At 43.6% G+C, this 12,656-nt stretch overlaps 1 protein-coding gene across 3 annotated transcripts in view; it reads right to left on the reverse strand.

Moving 5' to 3' along the window:
* LOC106588322 (atrial natriuretic peptide receptor 1) overlaps positions 1-12,656 on the reverse strand; it is a 112,095-nt gene that overhangs the window by 67,983 nt on the left and 31,456 nt on the right. For all 3 annotated transcript variants that reach the window (XM_014177183.3, XM_014177184.3, XM_014177182.3), the window contains one exon: positions 2,593-2,780. In XM_014177183.3, coding sequence (XP_014032658.1) covers positions 2,593-2,780 — 188 coding nt within the window. The remainder of the gene's footprint in view (positions 1-2,592; positions 2,781-12,656) is intronic.

The following is a 12,656-nucleotide window of genomic DNA, read 5'->3' on the forward strand; positions in this document are numbered from 1 at the left end:
ACCCACCTGTGTTAAAAAATAAATAAAATAGGCAAGTCAGTTAAGATCAAATTACAATGACGGCCTACACCGGCCAAACCTGGACGACGCTGGGCCAATTGTGAGCCGCCCTATGGAACTCACCATCACGGCCGGTTGTGATGCAGCCTGGATTTGAACCAGGGTGTCTGTAGTGACGCCTCAAGCATAGAGATACAGTGCCTTAGACCACTGCGCCACTCGGGAGCTCCAAGAAAGGGAAAGGGAAAGGGAAGGGGGATACCTAGTCAGTTGAACAACTGAATGTATTCAACTGAAATGTGTCTTTCGCATTTAACCCAACCCCTCTGAATCAGAGAGGTGCGGGGGGCTGCCTTAATCAACATCCACGTCTTCGGCGCCCAGGGAACAGTGGGTTAACTGCCTTGCTCAGAACAAAAAGTGAATTGCTTTACCACATTGTTTGCAGTATTACTTTAGTGACTTGTTGCTAACAGGATGCATGTTTTGGAATATTTTTATTCTGTACAGGCTTCCTTCTTTTCACTCTGTCAATTAGGTTAGTATTGTGGCGTAACTAACTCTTTAACTGTTTTAAAGTAAACATAGCCTTCCCTGTAGCTCAGTTGGTAGAGCATGGTGTTTGCAACGGGAGGCCAGCACAGAAAAAAAAATGTATGAAATGTATGCATTCACTACTGTAAGTCGCTCTGGATAAGAGCGTCTGCTAAATGACTAAAATGTGAATGTAAACCATTGGCCTAATGGTGAACAACTGAGTTAGGAAGGACACCTGTATCTTTGTAGTGACTGGGTGAATTGATACACCATCTAAAGTGAAATTAATAACTTCACCATGCTCAAAGGGATATTCAATGTCTGCTTTTTCATTTTACACAGAACAAAAATAAAAACTGTGTGTTGTTCCCATGTTTCATTAGTTGAAATAAAATATCCCAGAAATGTTCAATACGCACAAAAAGCTCATTTCTCTCAAATGTTGTGCACAAATTTGTTTACATCCATGTTAGTGAGTATTTCTCCTTTGCCAAGATAATCCATCCACCTTACAAGTGTGGCATATCAAGGAGTTGATTAAACAGCATGATCATTACTCAAGTACACCTTGTGCTGGGGACAATAAAATGCCACTCTAAAATGTGCAGTTTTGTCACACAACACAATGCCACAGATGTCTCAAGTTTTGAGGGAGTGTGCAATTGGCATGCTGACTGCAGGAATGTCCACCTGAGCTCTTGCCAGAGAATTGAATGTTCATTTCTCTATCATAAACCACCTCCAATGTCCTTTTATAGAATTTGGCAGTACGTCTAACCAGCCTCACAACCGCAGACCATGTGTATGGCGTCGTGTGTGTGAACGGTTTGCTGATGTCAACGTTGTGAACAGAGTGCCCCATGGTGGCGGTGTGGTTATGGTATGGGCAGGCATAAGCTATGGACAATGAATACAATTGCATTTTATCGATGGCAAGCTGAATGCACAGAGATACCGTGACGAGATCCTGAGGCCCACTGTCGTAACATTCATCTGCCGCCATCACCTTCTGTTGTCCCAGTTATTCCATGGCCTGCATACTCACCAGACATGTCACCCATTGAGCATATTTGGGATGCTCTGGATTGACATATACAACAGCGTGTTCCAGTTCCCGCTAATATCCAGCAACTTCGCACAGCCTTTTAACAAGGCACACCTGTTAATTGAAATGCATTCCAGGTGAATGCATTCCATTCTATCTCATGAAGCTGGTTAATATAATGCCAAGAGTGTGCAAAGCTGTCATCAAGGCAAAGGGTGGCTACTTTGAAGAATCTCAAATATAAAATATATTTTGATTTGTTTAACACTTTTTTGGTTACTACATGATTCCATATGTGTCATTTCATAATTTTGATGTCTTCACTATTACTCTACAATGCAGAAAATAGTAAAATAAAGAAAAACCCTTGAATGAGTAGGTGTGTCTAAACTTTTGACTGGTACAGTATATTTAATCCATTTAAAATTCAGGCTGTAACACAAGAAAATGTGGAAAAAGTCAAGGGGTATGAATACTTTCATAATGCACTGTATATAACAGAAAAACCTTGCAATTCTTTGGCAAACACTCCAATTTTTCACCGGGTTAATGCGATTTCCTTGAAATTCCGATGAAACTTCCTGTTTCACAACCTCATCAAAATAATGTAACATGAACCTCTTATTACCTACCGATACAGCTGCATGATTTAAGCCTTTTTTTCTTATCTCTTGCTCAATCATCACTCATTTACCCTCCCTCCGATCGTAATATCACTCATAACTACAGTACCCCACTAAATCCCTCTCCTATATCCTCTACTCATTCTATCCTCCCTCCATTCCTCTTTTTTAGGCTACCTGGTAAAAAAAAAAACTCTCATCCCTCCTTCCTACCAGTCGTATATTACTCATAACTACAGCATAATAATAAATCTGATTTTTATTGCGCTTTTCCCAGACCCAAAGACGCAGTCCCCACTAAATCCCTCTCCCATACCCCTTACTCATTCTCTCCCTCCCTTCGTTCCTACAGATCTCCCTCATTCCTCTCTGTCATCCCCCTCTCACCCTGAAGGCCTTTTTGGCGGCGTGGTCGTCTGCGTCTCCTCTGTACCAGGGCCTAGCGGGCCGCTTCCTCAGGCTGTGGCCGAACAGGTCGATGAAGAAGAAGGCATAGTCCTCCGGGGGCAGGCCCTCCCTCCAGAACTGTACCATCAGCCTCCGGAAAGTGTCCCATGAGCAGCACATGTACACCACTGAAGAAAAAGTAGAGGAAGAAGAATGTATCAATGACATGTATAGTATATCAGTGGAATGTACCACTGTATGCTACTGTTTGTGTGCCACAGTGTAATTTACCAATGTGCTACTGTTTGTGTACCACAGTGGAATTTACCAATGTGCTACTGTTTGAGTGACCCTACAGAGGGTGGACAGAAAACAATAAGGGGAATTGGCTAGTACTGTTAATGGGCAATGCAGGTGCAACATTGAGGAAAAAGGACATAGGTGAAAGACTAACAACCACTGCACTGCAACCTGTTCTCAGAGCATTTCATATTCTGTACGTAAATCCAAAACACTACATTTAGTATACGTTACGTTTCGTATCATATGCATACATTTGTGGATGTCCATCGCCCATTTCCTATATGTTACGAATTACAATTTCTATTATATGTTAGGATTTTGTGAAACATACTATACAGTGCGTTCAGAAATTATTCAGATGCCTTTAATTTTTCCACATTTTGTTACTTTTCAGCCTTATTCTGAAATGGATTAAAAAAGAAACATCTCATCAATCTACGCACAATACACCTTAATGACAAAACAGGTTCTTGGAAATGTTAGCAAATTTATAACAAATTTTTTTACAGAAATACCATATTCAGACCCTTTGCTATGAGACTTGAAATTGAGCTCAAGTGCAACCTTTTATCAAAATTCTACAAAGTTCCAGAAAAAAGGACCTTGTGCATTTCAGGTAAAATAACAACCAAATGTTTATATCCTAGGACAAATTAGCTAACAACAGAAAGCTAGCTACCTAAATGTCAATGAATGTTTAATGTGTTTTGACCTGTCCCCAAATTAATACAGTTGGTTCAGAGTTTGTTTTGATATTTCAACCTGCGTGTCCTGATCGCGTCTGGAGTGGATGTACAAAATCAACATGCGGAGGCACGCGCGTGCGTGCCCGGTCTAGACATCATGTAATAAAGAGATGCTCTGCTTTTTTTTGACACCACACTCCACAAAGCAAGTCCTGCATGCTCTAGTTTATCTTATCTTGATTATTGTTAAGTCATATGGTCAAGTGCTGCAAATAAAGATCTAGTTAAGCTGCATCTGGCCCAGAACAGAGCCGCACCTCTTGCTCTTAATTGGGCTAATATTAATACTATGCAAGCCATTCTCTCTCGGCTAAGAGTTGAGGAAAGACCGATTGCGTCACTTCTTGTTTTGATTAGAAACATTCAAGTGTTGGACATTACAAATTGTTTACAGAGTCAACTTACACACAACACTGACACACACACTTACCCCAGCAGACATGCCACCAGGGGTCTTTTCACAGTCCCCAGGTCCAGAACAAATTCAAGGAAACGTACAGTATTATACAGAGCCATGAGTGCAGGAAACTCCCTTCCATCTTATATAGCGCAAGTGAAAAGCAAACAGTTTCAAAAAACAAACAAAGTAACACCTCACGGCACAACTCCTCCCCCTCATGTGACTTATTTGTTGTGTGTATGTACTGACATGTATGTGGAACTGATAGTTGCGCAAAAACACACACAAACACACTACATGTTAAAGTATTTTGTGTGTAATGTCTTTTTCGTTATGTGTCGGACCCCAGTAAGACCAGCTGTCGCCAATGGTGTCGGCTAATGGGGGTCCTAATATATCAAATGAAATCTATGAGAAAGTGCCCTTTTGGCCTCCTATCAGCTTGGTGGCTTTTGTTTTCATTTTGTCACTTTTAAATATATATATTTAAATGTAACGAATTGCACATCAAACTAGCTAATTAAATGTGTCTTGAATCTTGGCAAATACCCCCTCCATCATGCCTGACTTCTGCATGCAGTGAGCCTTGCTGGTTATGGGCTAAACGTTTGAATACAGGTAGGTTACATTGAGTTGGACCTGTCATGTCTGTCTCACTGCTATAGACGGAGAAAAGGGGAATTCAAGTTTGTTAGTAAGAAGCAGATGTCAACAGAACAAACTCAAATCAAGTAAGAAATAGCTTATTTTGACAGCAAAGCTAACTAGCAGATTTACATCATTATTATTTCGATATGATCAGCTGATAGCCCGTTTTCCCGATGTCACTCATTTCCGCTCTAGTTAGTAGCCTACTAGAAGTCACTGGCACTAACTAGCTTACAATGAGTGACTAGTGTGCTGTTGCTGAAAATAAATAGGCCAATGTTAAAAAAGAAAGAGGGGTGCCCTTTTTTAATGAGCATCTGACCAGGGCTCCAGACTAACATTTTCCCCGGGTGTCACTAACTTTTACAGTTGGTGGCACCAGCCCATGATTTGGTTGGATCCAAATCATGAGTAATCATCTGATAAAGTCATTCAGGGCTCAACATACAGGGCTGCCCGCTGGCCCGGGGAGGTTTTGGAAACCCTCCGGGCCAGTTGACCATCCCTGTCAGATGCCCGCTTGTGCCAGTGAAAAAAAATATTGTAATAATGTTCTTTTTAACCGAAGCTATATAATTGATTATTAAACAGATGGATTCCCGAAGCTCTTCGTTCCTTATGTCGGTGCACCGGTTAGTCGGGCTATTTGAGGTAGTATAGTTAAAGTGACTATGCATAGATCATGAACATAGAATATCAGCAGCGTAAAAGAAGGGTTGGCAAGGGGGAGGGGGCTGGGTTGGGTTGAGGGGGACACAATGCATAGTCCGGGTAGCCATTTGATTAGCTGTTCAGGAGTCTTATGACTTGGGGGTAAAAGCTGTTGAGAAGCCTTTTGGTGCTAGACTTGGCGCTCTGGTACCGCTTTCCATGCGCTAGCAGAGAGAACAGTCTATGACTGGGGTGGCTGGAGTCTTTGACAATTTTTAGGGCCTTGCTGTGGTACCGCCTGGTATAGAGGTCCTGGATGGCTGGCAGCTTAGCCCCAATGAAGTACTGGGCCGTTGGCACTACCCTCCGTAGTGCCTTGTGGTCGAAGGCTGAGCAGTTGCCGTACCAACCAGGCAGTGATGCAACCAGTCAGGATGCTCTCAATGTTGCAGCTGTAGAACCTTTTGAGGATCTGAGGACCCATGCCAAATCTTTTTAGTTTCCTGAGGGTGAATAGGCTTTGTCGTGCCCTTTTCACGACTGTCTTGGTGTGTTTGGACTATTCTAGTTTGTTGGTGATGTGGACACCAAGAAACTTGAAGCTCTCAACCTGCTCCACTACAGCCCCACCGATGAGAATGGGGGCGTGCTCGGTCCTCCTTTTCCTGTAGTCCACAATCATCTCCTTTGTCTTGATTGCATTGAGGGATAGGTTGTTACTCTGGCACCACCCGGCCAGGTCTCTGACCTCCTCCCTATAGGCTGTCTCATCATTGTCAGTGATCAGGCCTACCACTGTTGTGTTGTTAGCAAACTTAATGATGGTGTTGCAGTTGTGCCTGGCCATGCACTCGTGGGTGAACAGGGAGTACAGGAGGGGACTGAGCACGTACCCCTGAGGGTCAGAGTGGCAGATGTATTGTTACCTACCCTTACCACCTGGGAGCGGCCCGTCAGGAAGTCCAGGATCCAGTTGCAGAGGGAGGTGTTTAGTCCTAGGATCCTTAGCTTAGTGATTAGCTTTGAGGGCACTATGGTGTTGAACACTGAGCTATAGTCAGTGAATAGCATTCTCACAGCATTCATGAGGTAGTCAACTGGAATGTATTTCAATGAACAGGTGTGCCTTGTTAAAAGTTAATTTGTGGAATTTATTTCCTTCTTAATGCATTTGAGCCAATCAGTTGTGTTGTGAAAAGGTGGGGGGTGGTATACAGAAGATAGCCCTATTTGGTAAAAGACAAAGTCCATATTATGGAAAGAACGGCTCAAATAAGCAAAGAGAAATGACAGTCCATCATTACTTTAAGACATCAAGGTCAGTCAATACGGAACATTTCAAGAACTTTGAAAGTTTCTTCAAGTGCAGTCGCAGTTTCTTCAATCGGTATGATGAAACTGGGTCTCATGAGGACCGCCACAGGAAAGGAAAGGAAGACCCAGAGTTACCTCTGCTGCAGAGGATAAGTTCATATTCATATTACTCCAGTGCTAGCCTCCCTACACTGGCTTCCTGTTAAGGCAAGGGCTGATTTCAAGGTTTTACTGCTAACCTACAAAGCATTACATGGGCTTGCTCCTACCTATCTTTCCGATTTGGTCCTGCCGTACATACCTACACGTACGCTACGGTCACAAGACGCAGGCCTCCTAATTGTCCCTAGAATTTCTAAGCAAACGGCTGGAGGTAGGGCTTTCTCCTATAGAGCTCCATTTTTATGGAATGGTCTGCCTACCAATGTGAGAGACGCAGACTCAGTCTCAACCTTTAAGTCTTTACTGAAGACTTATCTCTTCAGTAGGTCCTATGATTAAGTATAGTCTGGCCCAGGAGTGTGAAGGTGAACGGAAAGGCTGGAGCAACGAACCGCCCTTGCTGTCTCTGCCTTGCCGGTTCCCCTCTTTCCACTGGGATTCTCTGCCTCTAACCCTTTTACAGGGGCTGAGTCACTGGCCTACTGGTGTTCTTCCATGCCGTCCATGGGAGGGGTGCGTCACTTGAGTGGGTTGAGTCACTGACGTGGTCTTCCTGTCTGGGTTGGCGCCCCCCCCTTGGGTTGTGCCATGGCGGAGATCGTTGTGGGCTATACTCGGCCTTGTCTTAGGACGGTAAGTTGGTGGTTGGAGACATCCCTCTAGTGGTGTGGGGGCTGTGCTTTGGCAAAGTGGGTGGGGTTATATCCTGCCTGTTTGGCCCTGTCCGGGGGTATCATCGGATGGGGCCACAGTGTCTTCTGATCCCTCCTGTCTCAGCCTCCAGTATTTATGCTGCAGTAGTTTATGTGTCGGGGGGCTAGGGTCAGTCTGTTACATCTGGAGTATTTCTCTTGTCTTATCCGGTGTCCTGTGTGTATTTAAATATGCTCTCTCTAATTCTCTCTTTCTCTCTTTCTGTCTTTCTCTCGGAGGACCTGAGCCCTAAGACCATGCCTCAGGACTACCTGGTATGATGACTCCTTGCTGTCCCCAGTCCACCTGGCCGTGCTGCTGCTCCAGTTTCAACTGTTCTGCCTGCGGCTATGGAACCCTGACCTGTTCACCGGACGTGCTTGTTGCACCCTCGACAACTACTATGATTATTATTATTTGACCATGCTGGTCATTTATGAACATTTTAACATTTTAACATTTTGACCATGTTCTGTTATAATATCCACCCTGCACAGCCAGAAGAGGACTGGCCACCCCTCATAGCCTGGTTCCTCTCTAGGTTTCTTCCTAGGTTTTTGGCCTTTCTAGGGAGTTTTTCCTAGGGAGTTTTTCCTAGCCACCGTGCTTCTTTCACATGCTTTGCTTGCTGTTTGGGGTTTTAGGCTGGGTTTCTGTACAGCACTTTGAGAATATCAGCTGATGTACGAAGGGCTATATAAAAATAAATTTGATTTGATTTTGATTTGATTAGAGTTATCAGTCTCAGAAATTGCATCCCAAATATATGCTTCACAGAGTTCAAGTAACAGATACATCTCAACATCAACTGCTCAGAGACTGCGTGAATCAGGCCTTCATGGTCAAATTGCTGCAAAGAAACCACTACTAAAGGACACCAATAAGAAGAAGAGACTTGCTTTGGCCAAGAAACAAGAGCAAAGGACATTAGACCGATGGAAATCTGTCCTTTGGTCTGATGAGTTCAAATTTGAGATTTTTGGTTCCAACCGCCATGTCTTTGTGAGATGCAGAGAAGGTGAATGTAGGATCTTGGCATGTGTGGTTCCCACCGTGAAGCATGGAAGAGGAGGTGTGATGGTGTGGGGGTGCTTTGCTGGTGATTCATTTTGAATTCAAGGCACACTTAACCAGCATGGCTACCACAGCATTTTGCAGTGGTACACTAGCCAATCTGGTTTGCGCTTAGTGAGACTATAATTCGTTTTTCAACAGGACAATGACCCGAAACACACCTCCAGGCTGTGTAAGGGCTATTTGACCAAGAAGGAGAGTGATGGAGTGCTGCATTAGATGACCTTGCTTCCACAATCACCAGACCTCAACCCAATTGAGATGGTTTGGGATGAGTTGGACCGAATAGTGACGGAAAAGCAGCCAACAAGTGCTCAGCATATGTGGGAACTCTTTCAAGACTATTGGAAAAGCATTCCAGGTGACAACCTCATGAAGCTGGTTGAGAGAATGCAAAGCAACCATCAAGGCAAAGGGTGGCTACTTTTAAGAATCTAAAATATAAAACATATTTTGATTTGTTCAACACTTTTTTGGTTACTACATGGTTCCATATGTGTTATTGCATAGTTTTGATGTCTACACTATTACTCTACAATGTAGAAAATAGTAAAACAAAAACAAAAAAACTTGAATGAGTAGGTGTGTCCGAACTCTTGACTGGTACTGTATTTATTTCATTTCATTTCTGATTTCATTTCTGATCAGAGATGTAGCCACTTTCATTTGTTTACCACCATTTCAATTGAATAGTGTTGCACTAGTCTGTAGCGCTTGTTGCGGTAAAACCATGTGCGGTTGTTAAGAGCAAGAAAACATTGAATGTTGGCTTCAACTTGGTTTCATCTAACACATCCAAGCAGGAATGCATGGTACAATACATTTTAATGTGCAGTGATAGTCAGTGATAGTGCAGTGATAGTCATGGATTTTGGGTTGACAATTAGACTAAAGTTGCTTATTTTACTGTTGAAATACTCTACTTGACCAGAAGTATGTGGGCACCTGCTCGTCAAACATCTCATTCCAAAATCATAAGTTGGTCCCCTCTTTGTTGCTATAACAGCCTCCACTGTTCTGGGAAGGCTTTCCACTAGATGTTGGAACATTGCTGCAGGGACTTGCTTCCATTCAGCCACAAGCATTAGTGAGGTCGGGCACTGATGTTTGGCGATAAGGCCTGGCTCGCAGTTGGCGTTCCAATTCATCCCAAAAGTGTTCGATGGGGTTGAGGTCAGGGCTCTGTGCAGGCCAGTCAAGTTCTTCCAAACCGATCTCGACAAATCATTTCTGTATGGACCTTGCTTTGTGCACGGGGGCATTGTCATGCTGAAACAGGAAAGGTGTCACGCCCTGATCTGTTTCACATGTCTTTGTTATTGTCTCCACCCACCTACAGGTGTCACATATTTCCCCATTAGTCCCCGGTGTATTTATCCCTGTGTTTCCTGTCTCTCTGTGCCAGTTCGTCTTGTTTTGCCAAGTCAACCTGCGTTTTTTCTAGCTCCTATTTTCCCCAGTCTCTGTTTTTTCCTAGCCCTCCTGGTTTTCACCCTTGCCTGTCCTGACGCCGTATCCGCATGCCTGACCACTCTGCCTGTTCTGACCTCGTGCCTGCCTATTGCCTAGTACTGTTTGGCCTCTGACCTGGTTTATGAACTCTCGCCTGTCCCCGACCTGCCTTTTTCCTACCCCTCAACCATCTGCCTCCTGTGTCTGCATTTGGGTCTCGCCCTAAACTGTTGCCACAAAGTTGGAAGCACAGAATCGTTTAGAATGTCATTGTATGCTGTAGCTTTAAGATTTCCCCCTCACTGGAACTATGGAGCCCAGCCCGAACCATAAAAAACAGCCCCAAACCATTATTCCTCCTCCACCAAACTTTACAGTTGGCACTATGCCAAGTAGTGTTCTCCTGGCATCCCCTAAACCTAGATTCGTCCGTTGGACTGCCAGATGGTGAAGCGTGATTCATCACTCCAGAGAACGCATTTCCACTGCTCCAGAGTCCAATGGCGGCGAGCTTTATACCACCCCAGCTGATGCTTGGCAATGGGCATGTTGTTCTTAGACTTGTGTGCGGCTGCTCGGCCATGAAAATCCATTTCATGAAGCTCCCGACGAACAGTTCTTGTGCTGACTTTGCTTCCAGAGGTAGTTTGGAACTCGGTAGTGAGTGTTGCAACCAAGGACAGACAATTTTTACATGCTACACGTTTCAGCACTCGGCGGTCCTGTTCTATGAGCTTGTGTGGCCTACCACTTCGCGGCTGAGCAGTTGTTGCTCCTAGACGTTTCCATGTCACAATAACAGCACGTACAGTTGACGGGCAGCTCTTACAGTAGACGGACAGCTGGCGAACTGACTTATTGGAAAGGTGGCATCCTATGACGGTGCCACGTTGAAAGTCACTGAGCTCTTCAGTAAGGCCATTCTACTGCCAATGTTTGTCTCTGCGATCGATTTTATATACCTGTCAGCAACAGGTGTGGCTGAAATAGTCAAATCCACTCATTTGAAGGGTTGTCCACAGACTTTTGTATATATAGCATAGGAGTCCAGAATTTCCTCTTTTTTTATATAAATGATATACATCTTTATGTGCTCTAACTAATATCATAGGCCAGGGATCATCAACTAGATTCAGCCGCGGGACAATATTTTCTGGAGTGGATGGTCAGGAGGCCAGAACATAATTACAAATCATTTGTAGACTGCAAATTGACCTCAAGTAGCCCAAACATATATACTATTTGACTAAAACATAATAATTTCAAACCTTACTTACATTTATATACTATCACATATTCTGTATTTGTATTTATTATGGATCCCCACTCTTCCTGGTGTCCAGCAAAATTAAGGCAGTTTACAACCATTTAAAAACATTACAATACATTCAAAACAGGCCACTATTCTACTACCACATATCTACAACACACAATCCAGGTGTACATGTGTGTGTTTAGTGCGTATAGTGCGTATGTTATTGTGTGTCTGTATGAATGTGTCTGTGCTTGTGTTTGTGTCTCTTTACAATCCCCGCTGTTCCATAAGGTTCATTTTTATCAGTTTTTTTCATCTGATTCTACTGCTTGCATCAGTTACTTGATGTGGAATAGAGTTCCATGTAGTCATGGCTCTATGTAGTACTGTGCACCTCCCATAGTCTGTTCTGGACTTGGGGACTGTGAAGAGACCTCTGGTACCATGTCTTGTGGGGTATGCATGGGTGTCTGAGCTGTGTGCCAGTAGTTCAAACAGACAGCTCAGTGCATTCAACATGTCAATACCTCTCACAAATACAAGTAGTGATGAAGTCAATCTCTCCTCCACTTTGAGCCAGGAGAGATTGACATCCATATTATTCATGTTAGCTCTCTGTGTACATCCAGGGGCCAGCCGTGCTGCCCTGTTCTGAGCAATTGCAATTTTCCTAAGTCCCTCTTTGTATCACCTGACCACACGACTGAACAGTAGTCCAAGTGTAACAAAACAGGGGCCTGTAGGACCTTCCTTGTTGATAGAGCTGTTAAGAAGGCAGAGCACCACTTTATTATGGACAGACTGCTCCCCATCTTAGCTATTGTCTTAGCTATCAATAAGCTTTGACTACAACAGTTTACAATCCAGGGTTACTCCAAGCAGTTTAGTCACCTCAACTTGCTCAATTTCCACATTATTCATTACAAGATTTAGTTGAGGTTTAGCATTTAGTGAATGACTTGTCCCAAATACAATGCTTTTTGTTTTTGAAATATTTAGGACTAACTTATTCCTTGCCACCCATTCTGAAACTAACTGCAGCTCTTTGTAACTGCAGCTCTTTGTTAAGTGTTGCTGTCATTTCAGTCACTATAGTAGCTGACATGTATAGTGTTGAGTCATCCGTATACATAGACACACTGGCTTTACTTGAATGTCCTTCCCTATAAGCGTGCTGAAAGCCTGTTGTCAATTTGTTTACTGTAAAATAGAATTGTATCTGGTCAAACATTTTTTACAAAAGTTTACTAAGGGTTGGGTACTGGCTGATTGGTCCGCTATTTGAGCCAGTAAAGGCGGCTTTTGTCATGACTTCCACCAAAGGTGGCTCCTCTCCCTGTTCGGGCGGTGCTCGGCGGTCGTCGTC

This window comes from Salmo salar, chromosome 27, assembly GCF_965601325.2.
Source record: "Salmo salar chromosome 27, fSalSal1, whole genome shotgun sequence".
NCBI classification, from domain to species: Eukaryota; Metazoa; Chordata; class Actinopteri; order Salmoniformes; family Salmonidae; genus Salmo; species Salmo salar.